This window comes from Trachurus trachurus (assembly GCF_905171665.1).
Source record: "Trachurus trachurus genome assembly, chromosome: 10".
In the NCBI taxonomy this organism is placed as follows: domain Eukaryota; kingdom Metazoa; phylum Chordata; class Actinopteri; order Carangiformes; family Carangidae; genus Trachurus; species Trachurus trachurus.
This window is the reverse complement of record NC_139894.1, coordinates 1,432,670-1,459,962: the sequence shown is the minus strand read 5'-3', so window position 1 is coordinate 1,459,962 and position 27,293 is coordinate 1,432,670. Positions and strand designations below refer to the sequence as shown.

Below are 27,293 nucleotides of genomic sequence, written 5' to 3'. Positions count from 1 at the left end.
CAAATACAAAATCCCAAAACTCCAAAACGCTTTCGTGGACAAGTTGTGAGCTGCACATTCACCACGCTATGAGATAATAATAGAACGTTACGAGACAGAGTTGTTTTAGAGGTAAATTCATGCAAAACCGCTGATGCGCGTTGCGTTCAGGGACAGTTTTTCAGCAAGCAGACTCTGTATTTACCTCGAAAACGGCTCCGTTTCGTAACGTTCCATTATTATCTCATAGCGTGGTGATTGTGCAGGTCACAACTTGTCCACGAAAGCGTTTTGGAGTTTTGGGATTTTGTATTTGATGAGTTTGATGAGGGAAACCAAGAAATTCCATTAGCCTCCATAGTGTAGCACTGAACAGCCTGCCGCTCCGCTCCTCCGTTCTAAAAATAGCTTGCACCGACAAATAAAGGTAACAAACCTACTGCTATGACTATAGCGATTATGGCAATGGGCCAATTTGCCAAAATGTTGAACTATCCCTTTAACAGGAGGCTACTACAACCTCATGAAATGAAACAACCAGTTGGACAACAACGACATAACACTATATGTATTCAATCAAACTGTATTTACTCCACATACTTCTTGTTAAAACTCAAAATGTTAAGGTGCAGTTACCTATATAAAAAACACACACAACAAAGTTGCATTCACTCAGCTTTAAGGGCTTGAACGGGGCATAAAGAGATGAATAAGTATTTTCCCTGATTGTGAAACACTATCTGGCTGTGTATCAGGACACAATATATTAGGAGGACGTCTCCTTCATCCCAACGCCCTGTCACGGCTTTCTGTAAAATCCTCTATCTATGAATATTATGAGAAAGCAGTTCAGCGTCATCACCTGTTTTATGCTGGCGCCGAAACAGCTGCATTCGAGACAACTCGGAACTCGGATTCTCCCAGTTGAAAACGCACCACACCAGAATAACCAAAAACATGGCGGACCGGGACAAACTTGAGATTCAAAGTGCTTCATGATTACAAGAAGAAAAAAAAAGAAGCATTTTAAAATAATTAAGAAGATCATTTAAATTTGAGAGAAATATCAACATGAATTTACTTCATAGATTTACTTACTGTAGTAGTAAGTAGGAGTTCGGAAAACCCGGAGTTCCGAGTTGTCTCGAACGCATCATTAGGGTTTTACTCGCGGCTAAAATTGGTAAATAAATAAATAAATAAAAATACAAAAATAACAGTTGAATGAAGGGCTGCTGAACTTGTTACTGTAATGTTGTTGTGCATGCAATGTTGTAGTTCGTCCAGAAGGAGGCGCTCTTCAGTTGGTATTGTGTTGGTTAAGCCGGAAGAAGAGAAAATAAGGTTCAGAGAAAGACGGATAGCATGAGAGTGGAACACGGGTTTTTGTATAAGAGTTACGCTGTATTCTTGTCTTTCTAAAACTTTACAGTTACCAACCTCCGCCATCTGGGTCGGTGTCGGGAACAGGTAGATGAGTGCAGCCTCCAGTGCAGCATGACGAGCTATGACCGTTGCTAGGTTGCTACTAGCTAGCTGGCTACTGCTCGTCGTTAGCATCGTCCTCTTCGGGCTCTTTGCTAATCCTAACAAGCCGACGTACATGTAAATGATACATTTGTCCAAAATTCGGTTTCAGTGACTTTTTTCGCCGAAATCTTTGCAGTTTCATAGTCAACGTTTGTTTTTTCATGTTGTTTTGCAGTTGACCGTCCTTTGGGCGTTTCAGCGCGAGCCTCGACCACCAGAGCCGACCATTTGGCATTACAGCCAAAGTTCCACAGTCACCTGATCAAAGGTCAAGGATTGAGTCAATCCTGATCCGTTAGCACACAACCAGCAAACCGTTCATAGTGTTTTTCTATTTTTCAGTCACTGGCTGTTCAATTTTTTTTTTTTCATTTGATTAAACATTTAAATTTTGATTAAAATATATGTAGGGCTATGACGCTCTGGCTGCCTTTAGATCCGTCCCTCACTTCTCCGAAGCTCCACCCTCTTCTCCAAATATGGCACTTCCGGTTTCAGTACACGGTGATAGTCAAATCATAAACTCTCTCAAAAGGAAAGGCTGTTCATTAAATTAAATGAGATGAAGATCTGGCCATAAGTGAAGACAAATATCATTTATCATAATATAATGATCTATAACTACCCATATGCCAATATCAAACTCCCATAAGTACGTATTGAGATCATGTTTAACTTTAAAAGAGGTTACCAATGATCTTGATAATGAAGCAAGTTCTCCTTTTAGTAATCTCCAGTGTACTTGGTTTGTGAGGATGGGGCAATTAAATAGTATGAGTTCTCAGGTTATACAATCCAGTATTTCAAGCACTGAGACATGTTTCTCGTGTTAAACTCCTTCTTTTTCATTTTAATACATTATTTCTGATGAGAGGATTTCAAGTCTCATCACAAACCTAACTGATGTGGCAGAGGCAAATACAGACAGGCTTCAAGAACATAGGAGCAATGATAAAAATGCTGACTCGAGATGAAAGATTTAAAAAAGACAATCTGAGTTTCAGCAGTTATTAAAGAAGAAACGTATCATCAGTTCTCTAATTTCACTTCTACCTTATTCTTCTTTTTGTTAAATCTTTAACAATGTAGAGAGAGAATCAAACAGATGATGATTATTGAAATAAAAGCTGAGAGAAAACCATAGACTGTAAAAAAAAAAAAAAAAAACAATTAAGAAACATGACACTGAAAGAAATGAAAGACAAGGATTGCCAGTGTTGAACAATCCATCCATGGACTTCAAGGTTCACCAGCTCATCTTCTGTTGGTCTGACAGAGCCTCACGATTAACACTGTTTACATTTATTAATCACACTTGCCATGGCTGTTAATGACTCTGACAATTGCAGTTATAGTAAATGTCTTTCATTTTGCTGTGGCGAAGCTCTGAGTTTCACATGATGTCACTCACTTTTAAATACACATATAATAACATGAATCCAAATGTTGATGTATGTTTCTAACAGAGATGATGATTAAAGCAACACTCTTAACATTTTAAGGCCTATGATGATTTGCTGCTCATATCTGATACAACACAGCAGAGATTCAACATTGTGATGGATTGAAAAGTGCCACATTTTCTGTCCAGTGAGCCAATCAATCGATAGTTCAGTCAACAGAAAATTAGCTGGTAGCCAGCCACTTTTATAATCTTAAAGGGATAGTTCAACATTTTTGAAAATTGGCCCATCGCCATGATCCCCCTAGTAATAGCAGTAGGTTCGTTACCTTTAATTGTTGGTCCAAGCTGCTTTTAGATCGGGGGAGAAGAATACCGAGCGGCGCAGCTATACTACGGAGGCTAATGGAATTTCTTGGTTTTGCTCATCAAACTCAGCAAATACACAACCAAAAAACTCAAAAACGCTGTGGTGGACAAGTTGTGACCTGCACATTCACCACGCTATGAGATAATAGCGGAAAGTTGCGAGATGGAGTTGTTTTAGAGGCAAAGTCGGACTTTACACTCTAGACGGCTGCTCGGCGGAGTGATTTCAAAAGCGCCTGTTTACTGCAGATACGTCCGTATACTACGGCACTGGCTGAGGTGCGCACACTGTGTCCCTCCGACCAGTGGTTCACTGAAGAAAGTAGTTCCGAGTATTTGCTTCACTTCTCTTAACTTTCCGCTATTATCTCATAGCGTGGTAAATGTGCAGGTCACAACTTGTCCACCACAGCTGTTTTGAGTTTTTTGGTTGTGTATTTGCTGAGTTTGATGAGCAAAACCAAGAAATTCCATTAGCCTCCGTAGTGTAGCTGCGCCGCTCGGTATTCTTCTCCCCCGATCTAAAAGCAGCTTGGACCAACAATTAAAGGTAACGAACCTACTGCTATTACTAGGGGGATCATGGCGATGGGCCAATTTTCAAAAATGTTGAACTATCCCTTTAAGATGCAGACCATCTCCCCATCTTGAGCATGTGCCAAGTCATGGGTCGTAACTCTTGACGACACATGGCCCAGCTCCTCTGAGACGATTATTCATTGATCTTTTAATAAAAAAACCAGTTGCATGTCACCCCAATGATTTAACCAAGACCCTGATGAGAAACCAAGCTGTTTAACATTATTAATTCACATAAAAGCAGAGATAGTTGGCATATCTGTGCAGACAAAAATAGCGCCACCTACTGTAAAAAACAAAACAAAACAAAAAACATGTAATCAATTCAAGGAGGCAGACGCCATCGTACTGACTGGTGAACTTTGATGCTCGATACTTATCTTGCACATCTGAATCAAGATAAAAGAGAGAAACATTATGATGACTGAGCTCTCAGTACTGTTGCTTACAAACAGTGTTGAATGACAAAATACCTCTTCTGCACTCCTCATGAATTTCCACTGTACATGTTATGTAGAGCATGTTGTGCACAATTTCAATTAACTCTGAATTACTTTAAAATGCTAATTGTTAAAAATTAGCAACACTGTTTTTCTCTAAATGTCACTCTAAGCGAGACATTTTATTTTGTATTTTAGCAGAGCAGGACGCAACATCAGCCACAGATCTTCATCACTGTGAAATATATCAGATTCTTTTTGTTCTGTTGTGTTTAGTTTAGTTTAGTGCCTTGATTTACTTTTCCTCCTCAGTAAAACCTCTTGTTCCTCTCTTGTCTCTTCTGGAAGACGACGGCCCCCACCACGGCGCACACGGCGATGCCCAGCTCAGCAGAAGCAGGAAGACCTTCCAGCCCGTCAGCGGCGTCCCACGGAAGTTTCCGGTCGGATCATCGATGTTGTCTGAGGTGTAGGGAGAAGAAAGTCGAGAGTTGTTGTCGTGTGGGTGATTGTTCAAAATCATTTGTCTCCTGTTTTTATCTCTTGGTGAAACTGACACACAACATTAATAAAAACTTGACAATAATGGAATTACAGAATTGATTTGATGTGTTTATTTCGGTCTTTATCCAACACAGCTCAACATTTGAGACCATCATAGAAATGATAACTCAACAACAGCAGGTAGATACAGTTTAAAGCAGAAGTAAGTGATATTTTTGTGTTAATCTAAGTCTTAAATAGTTATATCTTCCGACAGCAATCACTTCTATAGAGTGTTTGGTCTGAAACACGGGTCTGTCAGTCACTCTGCTCTGCTCTGAGCCGAAGAGAAAACATTTATCGTATCCTACAGTTTTTATCCAATGAGGAGAGAGAACGGCATGCAGGGCTGTGTGTGCAGCCAAGGGACGCCGTGAATGTGGTGACGTAGCGACGAGGACTGTTATGGTGCGTTCAAGGAAACTCGTATTTTTCCGACCGTGAAGTCGTACCAGTTCAATCTGGTACGAGTTCACGGGTCAGAAGTTACGAGTGGCCGTTATAGTGACTTTCACCGGTAAAACAGGTCGGAAAAACACGAGTGGGTTGCCTGGAACGCTACAAAGTCGTAAGTTGTGACTTGAAGCTGTAATTTACGATTTCAAAAGCCTGCCTGGAACGCAGCATTAGCGAAAACGACCGGACCACTCACTTCTGCTTTAAGAAAAAACAACAAAACTAAATAATAAGTAAGTTCCATGTTCATTTTTGGTGCATATTCCATTTTTTTTTTTTGGCATTCAAGACTGAAAGTGTGTAGGCTGAAGCACTGTTCATTACGCCTACAAAACAGGTTCATTTACACACATATACAGACTACTACTTCATTTATAACCACCAAGAAACAAGCAAATATAAAGTCAAAAAGCTTCAGGATAAAAGGCACCACTGCTCACAATTCTGATTCGTCCTGCTTTTAAGCTGTTGTTTTTTTAATTAAATGAATCCCTACTACATGTTTTCAATTCATTTTCAAGATAATTCCTTAGATTGACCGAGATATGTTGTGTGTACTATATTTTCATGTCTTTATTTCCTGGTTCAGATTCAGAGTTTTAAGCTTATTTATCTCCAGATCCACAGTCTAATTAATGTTGTCAGGAGGTGAAAGGTTGGACAGAGTAAGATTATTAATAATAAGATTAATATAAACTATAAAACCTGTATAATTCAGGACAGAGGCAACAACAACACAAACTGTTCCATATAAATGTGCGTGTTGGAGTCGTTGCACCGCACACGCAACTTTAACAGTTTGATGCATCATTAACTCTCCCTCCGCCTGCTGCACCAGCTCATGATTCAGGGCCCATTTCATCATTTTTAGAGTTGCTGGGTGACTCTGTTGATATTCAGGCTGTTGATCATCTGTCAGTCTTCAGCACAAAAAAACTCCTATTTTATTTTGTCCTGGGTTGAACTTTGTGAAGCTACTTTCTGGTTGTTGGAGACTAGTTTGTCCTTGACTAATTTATAGTTTATTATAGTTGTGATATTCCTCTGTTAACTTTACAGTGTGCAGCCTGGTTGTGTTACCAACCTACAACCTGAGGCTTTTGTTGTTTGTGTGTTCATTATTGTTTTTATTTGCATCTAATTGAAATGTCCACACTGTCCTGGCATCTGGACTGAAAATCATAAAATCAATGGTGATTTTTAGTTTATGGACGTAGCGTCCGTGACGTCACCCGTTGGTTTTGGTGGAGTCGTTTTTGTGACTCCAATATGGCGGCCTGAACAGCGCCATGTTGGATTGGCCGGCCGAGAACCCGCCCACTGGCCTCGAAGCAGCTGTCCACGGAGCTGCTCGGACCTGTCACTCAACGTTTCCGCGCCCTAATTGGTGAGAATTTTAAACCTAATAATAGTAAAAAAAAAAATTCACCCCCCTCAGAGTGTGTGCGGGGGTAGAAACTATCGGTTGAGACCAAAAAACGTTCTGACACCAGGCTTTGATCATGTTTATTGAGGATGTAAAATCGTCGATTTTAACATGGGGGTCTATGGAGAATGCTGCTTTCTGACACCAGCCCCCAGAGGAAGCCGGGGGGATTGCAGTTTGTTGAAAGCGGAAGTGAACTTAACTTCTCAGACTGACAACTGCCCCCTTATACACTACTCACAAAAAGTTATGGATGTTTGGCTTTTGGATTAAGTTTCAGAATGCACCTAAAATGCACTATAACCTTTACAGGTGAACTTAATTTAACCTTCTCTAAACTTTTGAATGCACATGTCCAATTGTTCAATGTTTCAGTCCTTATTGAATAACATGCTGTTCTCTAACAAGGTGATTAACCACAAACATCACAAGCACCATCTGATTTAGTGGTTCAGTCGTCATTGAGCCACTAAATGTTCTGGTCCAGTGACAGTTTGTATCCAGTCCTCTTCTCTCTCCCTCTCCTCTCCACCATGTTACCATGTTGACATCATAAGACCAAGACAACAATTTGATCAAACTGATCAAGTTATTGAGACATTGACATTTTTGTTGTGCTATAGCCACCACGGTTGTTAGCTTTTGTTTGAGATAAAAAAAAAAAAAGACCATTGCATCCTTCTACTTAAAAGGCTTTCATGATAGGATATCACTGTAGCATGAACTTTTTATAGGGATGTTCTTGTCAAATATCCTTAACTTTTTGTGAGTAGTGTACATAGATTGATCAGAAACCTGATTCTACCTCAGGTTTCCTGTGACTCAGCTCTTTCACCTTTAGGGGACTTGAGGAGGCTGACACTGGGCTCGATCTTGGTCCAATCCAGGTTCTCCTCCTCGGGGGTGTGCTCCACCATCAGCTGGTAGAGCTTCATGGAGATTATGTCATGGTTATCTGGAAAACAATATACAAGTTTAAATGGTAATCAAATCTGTTATATAATATTATAGTTTTTCTCGATTGTTTACACACAATTTCTGGTTCTTGAGGCACAACGGCCTCAACATCTAACTCATGCACCGACCCCCTGAACCAAGTCTGCTAAACTACAAGCACAATTCCTGCTTTACACTCAATTTGCAGTTCTATAACACACTTTTTTCAAAACACTACACACAATTCTCTGCATTTGGCACAATTTTCATGAAGAAAATCTCTTGTTTTCACGAGTAACACACTGTTATTCAAAATTCTAAAGTTAGTTTCCCTACTATGCACACTGACTCATCACATGAGTAAACACTTGTCACACAGTTTTACAATCAGCAATCAGAGCTTTAGCATAAAGGGCAGCATAACAGGCAGTGATGGACTGACACCAAAAAGAGAGAAACCAAACAGAGAGAGAGGCCACACACACACACACACACACACACACACATATATATAGCAGTGATCATATTGATGATGAGAAAAGAAAATGCATTGATCACCAAAATTGCATGTTGATGGAAGGATTTGAACCCAGACTAGAACAAAGTCTTTGACTACAAAGAGTGCTGCTCTACTAGGTGAGCTACATGTTACAGTCTCATCCCATCAAAATTATGTGTTCAGTCTTTCTAAATTGTCCAACCGTAAACCAGCTGATCCCGAGCAACTCTTTTTTTTTTTGTGGTCACATCAGCGCGGCTGCATCGTCACACACCCAACTCGGTCACGTCCGTCTTCACGCATTTCATTTGTTACGGTGCATTTGAGTGTTCTGAGTATAAAAACAATATTCTAAAATATTTTACAATACATTTATAAAGCCTACTGTCTGTAGTAACTGTTAAAAAAAAAGAAAAGAAAAAGCCTAAGTCATTATGATGAATGGAGGAGAAGTGTTTTCCATTCATCATAGTGTTTTACACTGAGCACATCAGTGTTCAACTGGTTCTTATAAATGTCTATTCATATGATGGTTTGTGTGTGTCATTTGAGACTAAAATAGCATTTTGAGAATAAATAACATTGTTTTGAATGTAAAGTTTCATTTTGCAGGAAAAGTGAGGGGTTTTGCCCATTATGTGTGTTTTTTTGGATTTGTGTGTAGAGTTCTGAGAGTATGAGGCATGCTTTCAGAAAATGTGTGTAAACAATCAAGAAAAAGTAACTTTTAAAAGTCATCATTAAATACTGACTTTTGATTTTCATGCCGACCTACCGGACCGATCTCCTGTAGCTGCTGAAGCTCCAAAGAATTATCCAGTGGGAAGACGAACACCTCCGATGTCGATGTACTCCTTCCACTCGTTCTTGTCGTCAACGTCAACCATCACCTGCAGGATGAGGATACAGGTTTGTTGCATTATCCTGTAATATCATGTCTGGATATACAGAAGCAGTGCAGCATCCCTGGGAGGCTCTGTACGCACAGTGAATCGTCCTTTCGAGTATAGCGGATGGCGAGGTGGGTGTCGTGCTCTCTGTTCCTGATCTCAGCCGAGCACCCGCCCAGCTCTGACGACCGCCCGTCTTTGCCGTGGTCGTAGCTCACCGAGCCGTTGGTCACCATGGCCGAAATGTAGGGGAAGGAACGCTGGAGACGGACGGGACAGAACCGAGTGAGTGATGACTCTCAAAAAACGCATCGCAGATCAAAAATCCAGTACATTCTTGGATAGAGACGATGGACAAACGATGACAGTAAATAAAACAATAAAATGTAAGAAGCCCACAGTGTGTTTCCAGTCATGTCCAGCTACCTTCATACTGCAGCTACACACATTAGAGTAAGATCAGCTCTAAACTGCTGCTCATGGCTGATATTTTGGAGCATCAATACAATATAAACTAAATTATCAATCTCCTTTCCCCAAAAAAACTAACAGACAAACAGAACAACATACATATTTTATCAGTGTTGGTTTTCTATAACTAATATCTGAGATCACTGATGAAGGCTTTCAGCTGAAAACTGAAACTTTGTTCTTTCTCGCCCGTTTAACCCTCCTGTTGTCCTCCTGGGTCAAGGAAGGAAGGAAGGACGAAGGGAAAGAAAGGAAGGAAGAAAGGGAGGAAGGGAAAAAGGAAGGAAAGATAGAAGGAGGGAGGGAACAGATTGGGTCAAAAGGGAAGGAAGAAGTAAGGATAAAGGGAAGGGAGGAAGGAAGGATTGTGGAAAGAAAGAAGGTAAAAAGGAAGGAAAGAAACATGGAGGGAACAGATTTGTCCAAGGAAGGAAGAAGAAGGAAGAAAGAAGGAAGGGAGGGAAAGAAGGATTGTGGAAAGAAGGAAGGGAAAAGGAAAGAAAGATGGAGGGAAGGATTTGTTCAAGGAAGGAAGAAAGAAAGAAGGAAGGGATGGAAGAAGGAAGGGGAAAGGGAAGGGAAGGAAAGAAAGATGGAGGGATAGGTCAATTGGATCAAAAGAGGAAGGAAGAAGAAGTAAGGATGAAGGGAAGGAAGGAAGGAAGGAAGGAAGGAAGGAAGGAAGGACGAAGGGAAAGAAAGGAAGGAAGAAAGGGAGGAAGGGAAAAAGGAAGGAAAGATAGAAGGAGGGAGGGAACAGATTGGGTCAAAAGGGAAGGAAGAAGTAAGGATAAAGGGAAGGGAGGAAGGAAGGATTGTGGAAAGAAGGAAGGTAAAAAGGAAGGAAAGAAACATGGAGGGAACAGATTTGTTCAAGGAAGGAAGAAGAAGGAAGAAAGAAGGAAGGGAGGGAAAGAAGGAAGGGAAAAGGAAAGAAAGATGGAGGGAAGGATTTGTTCAAGGAAGGAAGAAAGAAAGAAGGAAGGGATGGAAGAAGGAAGGGGAAAGGGGAAAGGGAAGGAAAGAAAGATGGAGGGATAGGTCAATTGGATCAAAAGAGGAAGGAAGAAGAAGTAAGGATGAAGGGAAGGAAGGAAGGAAGGAAGGAAGGAAGGAAGGAAGGAAGGAAGGAAGGAAGGAAGGAAGGAAGGAAGGAAGGATTGTGGAAAGAAGGAAGGGAGAAAGCAAGGAAGGATGGAGAAAGGGAACAGATTGGGTTAATTTGACACCATGAGCACAGGTTTTCTCTTCTCTTCTGTTTATATAGCAAAGCACACTGGTACACTGAGGAAGACTGTTGCCGTCGTAACGTTTATCTGATTCATTAAAACACCAAAAGGACGTTTTGAGAGTGTTGGCCTTATGCTTTTTGGAGCCGTGCCCCCGTCGACTGCTTCAACCTGTGAGTGTGCTTGCTGATCCCTTTTCACTGTTTATATAGCAACCCTGTGTGTACATGAGGACGCTGTGACTGTTGTTATAGTTTCTTACATGCTTCAGCTGCAATGTGAAGTAGCTTCTCTCGCAAGTTCATATAAAATAAACAAAAATTTACATTACGACATGAAGCGCGGTGCCTGCCAGAGGAGCGTCATGCTCAGTGGGTTGTGTGATTATGATTACATCTTTTTTTTTTTGCTGCTGCACAACAAGGTTACAAAAATCATGGCAAAATAAACACTCAGGTGAACATGCTCGAACATCTGACAACATGCTAAGTATCTATAAAAACGCAAACAGGTGGTGAGACAGTGTCCAGGTTTGCAAGCTTCACAGTACGACTGGGACAAAAGCACATTTCTAGATCTACATTCCCAGCGTTCTGTTGGGGTGAAAACTGTCTGAACACTGAATATTTACCTTTACTAACTGAGTTTGATATTGTGCCTTAGTGACAAACAAATAAAACAGAGCACCATTGTCTTACTGACTGATGAAATAAAGCTGCACCTGTGTCTCTACACTGGAGATTTCCAAGCTGCACACAGTTACCTCATCACCAGAACTAAACTACTAAACACTGAACATATATTCTCCACTTTGACATTACTGATCAACACTGAATATACTGTATCTCACTGATGATTGTTTTAGTAGATTGAGCACTTACACATTTTACCCATTTAAAGGTGTACAGAAAAGAAAATTGAATTTAAGCCCACTCTGGGTCATAAACTGAAGGTAATAACTCATATTTCAGACGATGTAGGTCAAACTTTGTGCAAAATTCTATTTTTGAGTAAATCCAGGATGAAAGTGTGTATTTTTTTTTCACATTGGATAACGCAGGCGCACAGATTATACGTCAGCCTGCACACGATTCACCAGCCACTGATATTGGATCCGTAATCCGTCATTCAAACGTCTGAGACACGCACACACACACGGAGCTCGGTCTCGCCCCAAGCTTTGAATATCCCGCCCGCTCGATAACGACCAATCAAATTCGTTTTCCTAACTCGGGTAAACTCGTGTTGCAGCTCGTGACAACTCGGCGCGACAAACAGGACAAACAGCCGTTTCTGTAACTACACCTTTAAACAAGTTAATCCTGAGTGGGATAAAACTTTTCCCTTAATGTAAATTATTTTGAGCTGTAGTTGAGCTGTTGTGTCCGGTTGAAGAATGTGAGGGAGTCAAGCATTAGGCCTAACCCCGTGGTACGAAGGGTTAAAGGGATAGTTCAACATTTTGGCAAATTGGCCCATTGCAATAATCCCTATAGTCATAGTAGTAGGTTTGTTACCTTTATTTGTCGGTGTAAGCTATTTTTAGAACAAAGGAGCGGAGCGGCAGGCTGCTCAGGGCTACACTACGGAGGCTAAAGGAATTTCTTGGTTTCCCTCATCAAACTCATCGAATACAAAATCCCAAAACTCCAAAACGCTTTCGTGGACAAGTTGTGACCTGCACATTCACCACGCTATGAGATAATAACGGAACGTTACGAAACGGAGCCGAGTCTGCTTGCTGAAAACCTGTCCCTGAATGCAACGCGCATCAGCGGTTTTGCATGAATTTACCTCTAAAACAACTCTGTCTCGTAACGTTCCATTATTATCTCATAGCGTGGTGTCCACGACAGCCTTTTGGAGTTGTTGGATTGTGTATTTGATGAGTTTGATGAGGAAAACCAAGAAATTCCCTTAGCCTTCATAGCATAGCCCTGAGCAGCCTGCTGCTCCACTCCACTGTTCTAAAAATAGCTTACACCGACAATTACCTACTGCTATGACTATAGCGAGTGGCAATGGGCCAATTTGCCAAAATGTTTAAATATCCCTTTAACACATGGAGAGATAGGAGCCAAGACATATAGAAGGATTTATGTACCTGTTTACGCTTTCACTTTAGTAAAGTTTAGTCTCATGTTTTAACTAACCTATTGTGTCTTATATTTTTTGACTAACCCATTGAGTTTAAAGACAACTGAAACTTGTAAGCAAACCATATAGATTTGTGTTGAGCTTAATTCATGATGCAGTGAATACCAGTAACCTGTTTGATCATTCAGAGGCAAGTTGAGAGCACACAGAGCCTCAGTGAAAGCAAAATATCTCCAAGGCCGAAGGGAGGAGAGGATGAGAGTCCTGTGAGCCCTGCTGAATGAAGCATTGTGAGGAAGAGTTTTAATGATCTGTATTATCTGCCCTGACCCCTCAGACACCTGGGATGGAACATTTATGTCAGTGTAGGGAGGGTTTGTTGTGTTTCAGGCCCAGAGGTTCGTGTGCTGGGAAGATGGGACCAACCTGTGCCAGCCAGAGGGCACCAACGAAGGGAGGGCTAAGTCTAAACCACAGCCGCTCCTTTGATGGTCCAATTTAATAAATAGTTCAAACAAACATGCATGGCAGTTTTTCTGTCTTTTCAACCCGACAGTCCCCTTGATAAACCAGTGGTTAAACCACAGTTAGACTGCTGAGATCGCCCGCAGCTCTTTGCTTTTTGTACCTCTGAGATATTAGATTGAGGTCAAGTCACATACACTCTCACACTGGCTTAGATGGTAAGTAACCAGCAGTACATCGAGAAGCTGGAAATGTCTTTGCTTGTGGTTTCAAGCATTTTGTGCAAATAGCCTTTAAGCAGTCCCACTCAAGTAAAAAAAAACATGCACAACTTTTGTGAAGTGAAAATTTTTTACATCTCTGAAACAATATGCTCCTGCAAAACAGGCCCATTTTTATTCTAGAGATGAATGACACTGAAAATTCAGTGTTCAGTGTTCTGTTAAAACGACCAGTTCCACTTTATATTTTGGAACATTAATGATGTTTTATCAATACACATAATGATCCCTAAATTGATCTCTGTCGAAATGAAACAATATGCAAAAATGTTGAGACATTGTTTTGCAACAAGCTTTGCTGTTGTCGAGGAGTGGAAAGAATGAATTAGAGTACTCCCAATGTGTTCACTTCACTACCTATGTACCAATATAAAAATATATAAAGTCCAGGATTCTTTTGGATCAATTCCTATCAAATAATCATGTTGCATGAAGTGGTTCTCAAAATTAATAGTAATTCAAATTAAAGTTCGGTAGATTCAGCAATTGAACAAGATTGTTACTATGAATTAAAAAAAATGATAAAAGTGCACAAAAACTGAATAATATAGCTGGAATTAAATGGTCAGAAAGTGAAAGCATGTATCAAATCAAATCTGTTTGCAACAGTTTGTACACTGCTGCCATCTTCTGGTTAGAAGCAGAGATTCATGAGTGAAGATGTTTTCACTTTTCCAACATGCCCCAGTGGCTCTATACTGAGACAGAGTTCATGCTTCAAGCTTGTAGCATCCCCGGCTAAATGATGGTCGGACTCTCAAACTGATGGTTCACAATGGTTTATTCCTTGGACCGTATTCAATGTAAACACACCGTAAGAGCTATGAAAAGAAGAAAACAAAATACAGTTACCTTTACTCTTGCTTGAAATTACCTTTAACTGCCTTTATCTTAAACAATTATGTAAGTTGACTCTCTTTTTATCTAATAAACTTATTGTAGACTCACAGGTTTTACTCCATGAATTTAAATATATATTTTAACTGCTACGATTGATGTTACAGTCATGAGGGAAAATTCACATTTTAACTGAAAGACAACCTCACATAGAGTGCAATATAAAACAGTATTTAACATCCTGTTGCATTATTAAAACAACCAACGAGTTAGCTTATAGCTTCATCTCACTTCAATACAGACCGACACGGCAGCTTGGCCGATGCTAATAGTAGCTACCGCTAACCACAATACGTTTTATGCATGAAAATATCCACGGCAACCAAACTCGAGCCGGACATAAATATAGCATGAAATGGTAACAAAACAAACCTTGTGCCCCTTATTAGCCAGGTGCTAGGGCGTTTCATGTGGGTTAGGCACACTTTGCTTGCTTTTAGCATTGCAGACACACTTTTCCTTCTGCCGGTAAACTCCGAAGCACCGGATGTGTACGAGGTCTCAGCGAGACGCTTTCAAAATAAGAGCACTGAATATCCGTCTGCTTAATGTATAAAAAATAAAAGCCTGGCTTTAAAGAATGTTAATGAATAAACATAAGAACACATTTATAGAAATACTATGCTCATATTAAAGGTCATTTACACTCCCACCAAATCATTACTGGTTTTTTCATCCCCTTATTAGATGTAAAGCATGAATGATTTCTAAACCATGTGACCTTTAACCTTTAGTGCTTGAGTCAAAAATGTCCATAAACTCTTCATACTGTAAAGGATAGGTTGTGGAGTGAAGGGGGTGATTAAACAGTCTCTAGGAGCAGGATCAGCTTCTGCACTGGACGTTCAACGATGGATGGCTTGCCAGAACGCTGTCCCTCCTTTCCCATCTTCTGGTCTCCAACACGAATCTTCACTCTCCTCACTAGTCCATCTTTATCAGTCACTGTCTCTACAACTTTAGCCAATTTCCACTCGTTGCGAGGTTGATCTTCTGTCTTTTCCATCACAATGTCACCGACTTTGAGGTTTCTCCTTGGGGTATGCCAGCGTTGTCTGGTGGCGATGTTGTACACATACTCTCTTCTCCACCGGCCCCAGAACTGCTCTGCAAGGTACTGAACACGGCGCCACCTCTTACGAGCATACATATCCTCTCTGATGAATCTGCCAGGAGGTGGTAAGGCTGCAGTGGGTTTCATGGTGAGCAGGTGATTGGGCGTTAGCGGCTCTGGACTATCTGGATCATTTAAGTTGTCAACAGTGAGTGGACGACTGTTCACAATAGCTGCTGCCTCATAAAAGAATGTCCGTAGAGAGGCATCGTCCAGCCTGCCTGATGAGGGTGAAAGAGTTAAACGAAGAACATTCCTCACCGTTCGGATCTGTCTCTCCCATACGCCTCCAGCATGGCTTGCATGCGGAGCGTTCATGCTGAAGTCACACTGTTTCTCAGCCAAAAACGTAGTCAGACGATCAGCATCCAATTGCTTGAGAGCTTCATTCAGTTCATTTTTAGCTCCAACGAAGTTCGTTCCTTGGTCACATTTTATGTCACGTACTGCTCCTCTTATTGCAATGAAACAACGAAGTCCATTTATGAAAGCATCTGTCGACATGTCGTCTAACATTTCAATGTGGATAGCTCGACAGCAAAGGCAGGTGAAAAGCAGTCCGTATCTCTTTTGTACCTTGCGTCCTTGTTTGGTGAAAAACGGACCAAAACAGTCCATTCCACAATAGGTGAAAGGTGGTGATGGATCCACACGCTCAGACGGCAAATCTGCCATTCGCTGCTCCTCTGTGAATCTTCTGAGTTTTCGACATGTAACACATTGATGCAGATGCGTTGCCACAGCTCTGTTGATTCCTGGAATCCAGAATCCATTTGATCTGATCTCATTAATAGTCAAGCCTTTTCCTTGATGTTGGACTTTCTCGTGACAGTGAGCAATTATTGCCTTGGTGATGGGATGACTCTTTGGTATGATCACTGGATGCTTCAGTGAGGTAGGGAGTGATGCATTTTTCAGTCTTCCTCCCACCTTGAGGAGTCCATCCTGATCAAGAAAAGCATCCATCTGAAACAGTTTACTCTGAGAGGGAAGTTGAGTTACCTTACTGAGCAACTTTAACTCTTCTGGATATGCGTGTCTCTGTAAGTCTCTTATGATGATGCAGCGTGCGTCTTCTCGTTCTTGGACGGTGCTGTGGTCTGTTGACTTATCATGTCTGACACGACGAATGAGACGAGCGACAGCCTGAGTTGCTTTTGACCACGAAGAAAACTTTGACAGGCGGTCTGAGAGACTCAGCTGTTCCCGTGTCTGTGTGTTTAGAGTCTGAATCCTCTTGACTTCAGGATCTCCAATCTGTATTTCTGCGCTAACATCTGTAGCTGGAGGTATCTCTTTCTCCCATAGAAACTGAGGTCCTTTGAACCAGCTTGATGTGAGAATCTCACTTACGCTTGATCCCCTAGATGCAATGTCTGCGGGGTTATCAGTGGTTGAAACATATCTCCATTGTTGAGGAGAAGAGCTGAGATGTATTTTCTGTATCCGATTTGACACGAAAGTGTGAAAACGACGTGCCTCATTGTTAATGTATCCCAAGACGACTTTTGAATCAGTCCAGAAATACTCAACGACATCTGTTAAACCAAGCTCCTCCTTTAAGGTGTTGCTTGCTGTGGCTGACACAACAGCGGCTGCCAGTTCTAGCCGAGGGATTGTCGTGACCTTGATTGGAGCTACTCTGGACTTTGCCGTAACAAGAGCACAATGAACACTTCCATCTTCGTTCACTTGTCTCAAATATGTACACTGTCCATAACCACATGTACTTGCGTCGGAGAAATGGTGTAGCTCCTTTCTCACCACTCGTCCGAAACCAGGAGGCACATAGCAGCGTGGTATGGTGATTTTGTCCAAATTTGCAAGATCATTTTTCCAGCGTTCCCACACTGGTTGCAGTTCACTGGGAAGGGGATCATCCCAGCCTGTTCCGTGCCTGCACATTTCCTGAAGCACCCTTTTTCCCGTGAGCAGGAAAGGGGCAACAAACCCCAGCGGGTCAAAAAGGGATGCGACCGTAGACAAGATACCACGTCGTGTTGCTGGCTGGTCCTTCAGGCAAACACGAAATCTGAAGGTGTCTGATTCAATGTGCCAGTGGATTCCCAAGGCTCTCTCTAACGTCACATCCTTGAAGACCAGATCCAGAGACTTCACTTCAGCAGCACGCTCAGATGGGGGGATACTCTCCAGCACAGATTTGTTATTACACATAAACTTGTGCAGTCTCAATCCACCCGCAGCACAGAGCTGCCGTGCTTCCTGTGCAAGCTGAATAGCATCATTCACATTTTCTATACTAGTGACACCGTCGTCAACATAAAAGTCTTTCATGATGAACTTTGAGCCGAGGGGAAACTCACTTTCATTGTCCGTTGCAAGCTGCTTCAGTCCGTAGTTAGCGCATCCTGGCGATGACGCAGCACCGAAGAGATGCACTTTCATTCTGAACTCCTGCGGCTCTGCATTAAAGTTGCCGTCTTTCCACCATAGGAAACGTAGATAGTCTCTGTCAGCTTCATACACGTAGAACTGATGAAACATTTTTTCAATGTCGCACATCAATGCGACATGGTGCTGTCTGAATCTGAGAAGCACGCCGTTCAGATTGTTCAGCAGATCTGGGCCTGACAGGAGATGATCATTGAGGCTCGTTCCCCTGTACTTAGCCGAGCAATCAAAAACCACACGGAGTTTGTCAGGTTTTTTCGAGTGATACACTCCGTGGTGAGGAATGTACCACTTCTCTCCTTCCTTCCCTTGATCCTGAACTTCCTCTGCCTCACCCTTTTCAATGATTTCATTCATAAACTTCACATAATGTTCTTTGTACTTGTCATCCTTCGCCAGCTTTCTTTTAAGGTGACTGAGCCGTACCATCGCCAGTTGTTTGTTGTCAGGGAGATAGGGTCTCTCTTTAAAGGGGAGTGGCATCTCGTAATGTCCCTGAATGTTCCTCTTGATCCCTTCCTTCAACACATCCAGGAAGCGGATGTCATCCTGAGACACAGTCTTTCCGTCCTTATTGGCATCTTTAAAGTCAGACTCGAGAACCCTGAGTGCCTCAGCTGGGGTCACTGGAGGAAGCTCTCTGACTGAAACTCTGTGACACATGTTGGTGATGCTTGGTGAGTTGTGGTGAGGTGAACAGCCTACGATACTCCACCCCAAATCCGTCTGAACTGCATATGGTTCGCTATCTCCTCCAAGGATTACCTGCCCTGGTGCCAGTGCCCTTGAGCAATTGTAGCCGATCAGCAGACCGACTTCACATTCCAGCTGTGGTGGGATTTCATCTGCTATTTTGATGAGATGATTCCAGTTCCGTGCCGTGTCACAGGTAGGAATGTGTGTTCGATTCACTGGTATACAGTCCTTGGTGTAAGCAGGGGGGAGATCAATGTGGATAGCAGAGCAGTAACCTCTCACTCTCAAACCTGACACTCTTTGACTATGCATTAATGCATCCTTTCCTGTCATGGTTGTTAGTTTCAGTCTTACAGGATGAGTTTCAGTCTGTAAACTATTGCTGACTTCTTGGTCAATGAAGACTGTATCGCTTTGGGTATCAAGCAGCGCATAAACAAGTCTTTCCGTACCTGGATTGCTGACAGAAGAAACCCACACTGGCACTATCATTGAAGTGTTGGTAGATGGCTCCTTAGCTGCCACACTGAGAGCCAATGTGGTTGCTGTTTCCTCTGTGTTACTTTGATTTGAGACTGACGTGGGCTTGGCCTTAGTGTAGGTGTCATCATGGAGAAGCGTAGGATGTCTTGCTTTACATTTGTCGCATGAATGTCTATTGCGGCAGTCCTTGGCGTTATGGCCCGTCCTCAAGCAGCCATAGCAAAGCTTCTTTTCTTTCACGTATTTCCGTCGTTCCTCCAGAGCTTTGCCTTTAAACTCAGGACAGCGGTGAAGTTGATGTTTACTGTCTTGACAAAACACACATGGTGGCTTTAAACCTGTTCTTAACTGTCCTTGTGTTTCATTCTCTGTAACTGTCTGTGTGTGATAAACACTGGATTTACATTTCTTTTCTTTCAGATGACGTGATGAGTTAGCCTCTGATGAGTGGAGAGCGTGGAATGAAGTAATAGGATTACATGCAATTTCTGCCTCCGTTACAATGAAGAAGACAAACTCCCGGAAGCTGGGAAACTCCTGGTCAACTCTCATGACTTGAGTGACCTTGCGGTTCCACTGTGATGCTGCCCAATCAGGTAGCTTTTGGACCAATTTCTGGTTTTCTTCACAATCGTTCAAAATGTCCAGACCTTTAACATAAGGCGTGGCTTCCAGACATGAGTGTAAGAAATCAGCGAATGCTCTAAGTCCCTCAGCATCTCTTGGATGGACCTTTGGCCAGTTTGTTAGTTTTTCCCTGAATGCCTTTTGTATAACAAACGGCTGACCATACCTGTGGTTGAGACGGTTCCATCCATCTTTGTAGGCTTCATCATCATTTCTATAAAATATGCCATCAAGTGTCTTTCGAGCTGGACCTCCTACATATTTTTTCAAATAATGTAATTTGTCAGCTGAAGCAATGTTCTTTTTGTCTATGAGGGATGTGAAGGAAGCCTTCCACTCAATGAACTGGATAGGGTCACCAGTAAATACAGACGGTTCTGGCATTGGGAGCCTGTTCAGAGCTATGCTATCTTGGACTGCCTGAGCCAGATAACTTACATCTGTCCTTGCAGGTGATGCTGTCATTGTGATATCAGTGGGCTGCTGTATGAGAGCTGAAGGAGGAGGATACACAAACTGGTGTTCTCTCGTTCTCATCTGATCTACAGAATGAACACTTGCTTCCCGCATTACTTCCTGATCATAAGTTGTGAACCTAGCTCGTGCAGCTTTAATGTCCTTCCCTGCCTTTAATCTTTCCAACTCACGTTCTAAGACTTGCATCTTTTCTTTTTGTTTCTCCTCCTTCAATAACACTTCATACTCTGCTTCCTTTGCTGCTAATTCTGCTGCAGCGTCTGCTCTTTTTGCTGCTATGACAGAGTGTTGACTGGAACCTTTACTTGAGTGTTGACTTGGAGGTGAAGCTGTGGATCCGTAGATGGAGCGAGCGTAGTCTCTGTTAAGAAGCTCATGAAGACGTTGCCTTACAGCTTCACTATCAAATTCTCCATCTATGCCTGATATCCTTTCAAGAGCAATTTTAACAATGTCCCTTGTAACTGCCTCACAGGCATCAATACGACGTCTTGTCTCATTAGATGGAGTGAGGTGAGCTCTGATGTCTATGTACAGGTTTATAACACAGTTTTTTCCTTCTTCTAGTGTGTCTATAAGAGTTGCAATGTCACTTTCAGGAATGTTTAACTTTAACTGTTCTCTAGCCTTACGTGCCTGGATCTTCCATTGTTCATAAATGTGAGTCAACCTTTTCTCCTTTTTGTGGGCCTCCTCCTCATGAAATGCAAGCATCTTTTCCGTGGGATTCCGTAGGCGACCAGAGCGACGGAGATCCTCCTCTTCAGTATCCTTATCCTTCATCTGTTCGGAGTCTCTGTCGTCTGGAGGCGTCTTTACTGATGCTTCCATGTTGTGAGCAGGTACCACAATCCTTGACCATCACATCAGGTCCCTCTACAGTTGTCCTTGGTCAGCGGCGTGATGTGACGGATGAGGTGAAGCTCTTACTGTAGCATCCCCGGCTAAATGATGGTCGGACTCTCAAACTGATGGTTCACAATGGTTTATTCCTTGGACCGTATTCAATGTAAACACACCGTAAGAGCTATGAAAAGAAGAAAACAAAATACAGTTACCTTTACTCTTGCTTGAAATTACCTTTAACTGCCTTTATCTTAAACAATTATGTAAGTTGACTCTCTTTTTATCTAATAAACTTATTGTAGACTCACAGGTTTTACTCCATGAATTTAAATATATATTTTAACTGCTACGATTGATGTTACAGTCATGAGGGAAAATTCACATTTTAACTGAAAGACAACCTCACATAGAGTGCAATATAAAACAGTATTTAACATCCTGTTGCATTATTAAAACAACCAACGAGTTAGCTTATAGCTTCATCTCACTTCAATACAGACCGACACGGCAGCTTGGCCGATGCTAATAGTAGCTACCGCTAACCACAATACGTTTTATGCATGAAAATATCCACGGCAACCAAACTCGAGCCGGACATAAATATAGCATGAAATGGTAACAAAACAAACCTTGTGCCCCTTATTAGCCAGGTGCTAGGGCGTTTCATGTGGGTTAGGCACACTTTGCTTGCTTTTAGCATTGCAGACACACTTTTCCTTCTGCCGGTAAACTCCGAAGCACCGGATGTGTACGAGGTCTCAGCGAGACGCTTTCAAAATAAGAGCACTGAATATCCGTCTGCTTAATGTATAAAAAATAAAAGCCTGGCTTTAAAGAATGTTAATGAATAAACATAAGAACACATTTATAGAAATACTATGCTCATATTAAAGGTCATTTACAAAGCTTAATGCATAAAAATCAACAACAGTAGTACTGATAAGGGAGGTTTTGTAAATGTTGTAATCTACGGAAGCCCCACAGGGTCATACATACATACATTTTATTTCCTCAGTTTTCCCGTGATAACGAGATAATTCCCCCATTTTCTTGTGATAACGGGACAATTAATTTAAGAGATAATGAATAAAACGTGATAGGCCTGAGATTTCCATCACATGTGACATGTCATGCTGACTGACATCTCCTTGAACATCAATGTAGGTAACGTTAAAGCAGAAGTAAGCGGAATGTTTGTGTTAATCTAAGTCTTAAATAGTTCTATCTTCCGACAGCAATCACTTCTATAGAGTGTTTGGTCTGAAACACGGGTCTGTCAGTCACTCTGCTCTGCTGTAAGCCGAGGAGAAAACTTTCCTTCTATCCGACAACCTTTATCCAATGAGGAGAGAGAACAGCATAAAGGGGCGGTCCTCTCTGTGTGTGCAGCCAAGGGATGCGCCTGAATGTGGTGACGTAGGGACGAGGGCGGGGACTGCTAACTCCATCGGCTGACAAGAAGTTAGCCAAAACGACTGGATCGCTTACTTCTGCTTTAAATCCGCTTGCCATAGGTGTCACATTTCTCTCCAGTTAAGTAGGAGAAGAGGGGCATCCAAAAGATTCATCCTGGTGCTATAACAGTTTCAGATGATGGCAGGTTTGGGGGAAAAAGGTCAGAATTTATTGCTGATGCTAAATCATGTAGTATTTTAAACGTCTTTTTTGTATGTGTTCTAAGACTCCATACAGTGTTTCTTTTGGGCAACTGCAGGGTAGCTTCATGCATCACCATTTGCAACCACAAGGTACTTTTTTCCTGTTTTCTGATACTACATCCTGTGGAATATACTGTTTGGTCAGGACGTCAGACATTGCCAGCCACAACCTTCATTTCAGGGCAGCTGCTGCATGAAGCTGTGCATGTTTCTTGGGCTCTTGTGTTACACAAAACTTTCACAGATTTGCAACACTGACAAAATAAATAACAAAGTGCATTACATTTTGAAAATGTTTTAAAAATAGCAAATGGATACTATATTATCAGTGTCCTCATGTACAAAATGAAGGCAAGTGCAATTTTTCTATTCATGTCTGACCTGGGTTCACACGGAAACTGGTTTTGTATCAAAAGTATTGTTCCATCAACTACCACCTAGGATATATTAAATATTTGACTATTTCTCAATTCCCTCTAACAGGGCTGGATGGGTTGTAGAAATGTTGTAATAAATGAATGACTGCACGAGACAAGTGAAAATTGTCAAACACACACATTTAACAGACAACTTGAGTATACATCAGCTGTTTAATTATCAATGCTCAATGTCTCCACCATAGTGTACAGGAGAGCCTTGTTCACATTTGATTATAAGGAGACGGATGAATAAAAGAATATGGCAAAAAAAAGGGCTCTTACACCACACCATCCCAACAAATAATAAGTACACTGGACTTTGCTCTCTGTCGATTGGACCATTCTGTGACTTTGTGACATGTCAGGCTACAAGATGAGACTGTTGTTCACTCATGATGGACTAATATGGACACATGTGCAGACACACACGTAATCTGTATGTACTGTCTAGAGCTAAACTTCAGCTCTGTATACTACCTACTGCTGTAACATGTTATGTCAAAATGTCATAAGTAAAAGAATGTTATATCAAAATGTAAAAAAGCAAAAACAAAAGAAAAAGATTATGATATGATCTGATTATGATAAAGATTTTATTCTGTGGGTAATGGGGGCGGGACTAGATCAGCTTTTGCTTCTCCCGCTTTCCCTTTCGGCCATGTGTATTGTATTATTTGAACTAAGATGAAGTGTGATGATGATGATTTAAATTGACATGCCCGAAATAAACAAATTGATTGATTGATTGATTATTATTTTGAGTTTTGCATGGCCAATGTAGTAATTGTTTTAGAGGGAAATGCAGAGACTGCTTGATGAAAAACTGTCCCTGAAGGCAACGTGCATCAGTGGTTTTGCATGAATTTCCCTCTAAAACAACTCTGTGTGGTAACGTTGTGTTATTATCTCATAGCGTGGTGAATGTGCAGCTCACAACTTGTCCACCAGAGCGTTGTGGAGTTGTTGGATTGTGTATTTGATGAGTTTGATTGTGTTCACTGAGCAGCTCAGCGCAAACCCACCTGGACGCAGGTGCGCGTGCATGAAGTGAACTCGGTTTGTTTTTTAATTTAATTAAATTTAATTTGATTTAATTTAATTAAGTAAAAGTAAGAGTAAGAGTACATTTCTTATTTTTCACATCAATGAATTACTATATAGCTATTTGCTTTTTTATTTGTTTAAACAGCCAAACCAGATGAGGTCTGGATGTCCAGTGAGAGAATAGTTTCTTTAATCCTTCACAGGTAATTACTTTGTTACAGCAGCCATTATTGACCACACGTACAAATACATGCATAAAGTTAAAAACCACAACATTCATACTGTCACTCGATGAGTCACAAGTGACAAGACATTGAAGAAACAGAAAACAAAACAAACATCCTATTTTCAAATAAATGTATTCAGCCTTCAGTCTGATACAGTCACATTTAAAACGCTCATTATCTGGATTTGTTAATCCTAAAAAGTTTGTATCTGGATCAGACTGATCCAATACAACTGAGCTTTGAACAACTGGGATAAAAGTAAAGATGGATTATTGATTCAATCCGGATCATTTTGATCCAGATTAAACTGGAAGTCCTGTATCTTTGTTACCGGTGTGTTTTCCGTCTGTGTTGCTGCTCCACCTTGTGTTCAAACTCAACAACTACATCACCACTCAGTTGAGACAATAATAAAACATGAGCAGGAACCTTCTTTGTTCCTCTGCAGCCACAGCGTGTGCAGCTTCTCCATCCTGAGGACACACACACACACACACACACACACACACACACACACACACACACACACACACAGCTGCTGACTGGCTGCTGATTGGCTGACAATCAATCAATCAATACCCTTTATTTAACCAGGTAAAAAACTCATTGAGATTGAATAAAGTCGTAAATTTACGACTTTATTCTTGTAATGTTATGACTTTTTTCTCGTAGGAAATGTACAACTTTATTCTCGTAAATTTACGACTTGAGGACGTCATCTTGTGGTTTGGGAAACACTGATTGATGTTTTTCAACATTTTTTTTTACATTTTATTGACCAAACAACTAATCGATTAATGGTTTACATAATCAACAGATTACTCGATAATGAAAATGTTATTGTCAGTAACGGTAACGGCGTTGTAACGGGGTACAACTTTATTCTCGTGAATTTACGACTTTATTTTTGAAGTCTGTGTGTTTGTTTTTTTCCCTCAATGTGGCCCTTATACTCCATCGTACTTTTCCAAGAGTGACCTGGCCAAGATGTTTACACCAAACACACAAGACTCAACAAGTCAAATACGATGACACATTACAGGAAAACTAGAGTGGGATTACATGGTTACACAATGCAATCACAAGATCCTATTGAGCTCATTTCCTTGTCTTTTATAACTGACTTAAATTCCCCCAGAGTTACAAGATGAGTCAATTTCAAGTCCTGCTGCACATCGGGGCAGAACATTTAAAAGCCTTTTTGCCCAGTTCCGTTCCTGCATCTGTATAATGTCCAGAGAACGAAGGCCACATCGGCTGAGGTTTCTACACAGGGTGTGTAAATACAAATATGTAGGCAAAAGTCCAAGAATAGATGTATAAATAAAAGTGACAGAGTGCGGGGGGCTCACACTGTGTCTCCACCACCCACCTGTGGATGTCCTCAGGTAAACACTGCAGGCGGTTTCCTCCCATGTCGAGCCACTCGAGCGCCGGCAGAGCGACCACGCAGTCCGGCATGCCGGTGAAGTCCTTCATGGACAGATCCAGGTGCTGCAGGTTCCTCAGGTGTCTGAACTAGAGAGGGGACACACAACAGACCTGAGACCAGCAGCTGGACCAGAGACAGCGTTGTTTTAGAGGGAAATTCATGCAAAACCGCTGATGCACGTTGCCTTCAGGGACAGTTTTTCATCAAGCAGTCTCTGAATTTCCCTCTAAAACAACTCTGTGTGGTAACGTTGTGTTATTATCTCATAGCGTGGTGAATGTGCAATGGGCCAATTTGCCAAAATGTTCAACTATCCCTTTAAATATCTGGGGGAGTAGGAGTGATTCTTAAACTTGAGAAAGTTGATAAAAAGCTTTTATTCTTAAGTTTGAGAGTTGGACTAAATTCCACAAATTCTCAGCACTTAAGACTAAAATCCTCTAAAGACTTGGAAGTGACATCTAAGATTCAATTTACGGCACAGTGGTAACTCGGCTCTGAGACCGGATTTAAGATTCAGTCCTACACTTCACTAAAGGTGTGACTAAGACACTTGATAACTACCTTTTAAAGGGATAGTAGCATTTTTTAAACTGGAATTTATAAGTTTACAACAAAATGTTCAAGTTTTCACATATATTGATAGTCTTAATCGCTTTCTGGTTGTTTGAAAATTTGATGGAGGTTATGTATGGCTTGAGCTCACCGTTAAAAGCAGTAAAGGAAGGTTTTTTTTTTAATGAACTTACAATTGTGAATATGAAATTTTGCCATTAAAATAATAAGGTTGATAACAAAAGTTATGTTAGCTTTTTCCTTGTTTTTTTTCAGGTCAGGGAGCCCAAGTCACTCTTTGTGTCAATCTCAGACTGGAGGAAGCTGTGACGTCACGGTGATCGTGTTTTACTTATTGATCACTGATATTAATCGTCGATGTGTGCCTTTGTCATGTCTTGGAATGTCTGTCATTTTGGTTTTTTTTGTTCCTTTTTCAATTGTTCAAACTATTTGATGATAAATAAAGTTTAAAAAAAAGTCTAAAAAAAAAAAGATCATCGATATTTCATGTTTTTTTTCTTTTTTTAATCTTCTTTCAGTAATGTTTTTTTTTATTAGACCTATTTTTTATTTATTTATTTATTCACTTATTTATTTTGTCATTTCTATATTTCTTTTCTACTATATATTATTTATGTAAATATTTTTGATAATGTTTGTCCTTATTTCATTTCGATGTTTACCTTTGACATTTTTTTTGTTCCTTTTTCACTTGTTGATGATAAATAAAGGGAAAAAAAAACAAAAAAAAAAACATCACTGATATTTCATATCGATCCAGAGCGATTCGAGTCCGCGCGACATGTTTGTA

The 27,293-nt window shown here is 41.1% G+C and overlaps 2 protein-coding genes across 2 annotated transcripts in view; both read right to left on the bottom strand.

Annotated features, from left to right (window-relative positions):
- tgfbi (transforming growth factor, beta-induced) overlaps positions 1-27,293 on the bottom strand; it is a 280,474-nt gene that overhangs the window by 115,316 nt on the left and 137,865 nt on the right. The gene's annotated exons all lie outside the window — the stretch shown is intronic.
- lman2 (lectin, mannose-binding 2) lies at positions 4,608-27,174 on the bottom strand (the record flags this gene model as incomplete). Its single annotated transcript, XM_083981172.1, is given in 10 exon segments — positions 4,608-4,687; positions 4,690-4,761; positions 7,560-7,679; positions 8,935-8,971; positions 8,975-9,049; positions 9,146-9,166; positions 9,169-9,309; positions 25,698-25,758; positions 25,865-26,010; positions 27,166-27,174. Coding segments are annotated over 10 exon segments (762 nt in total).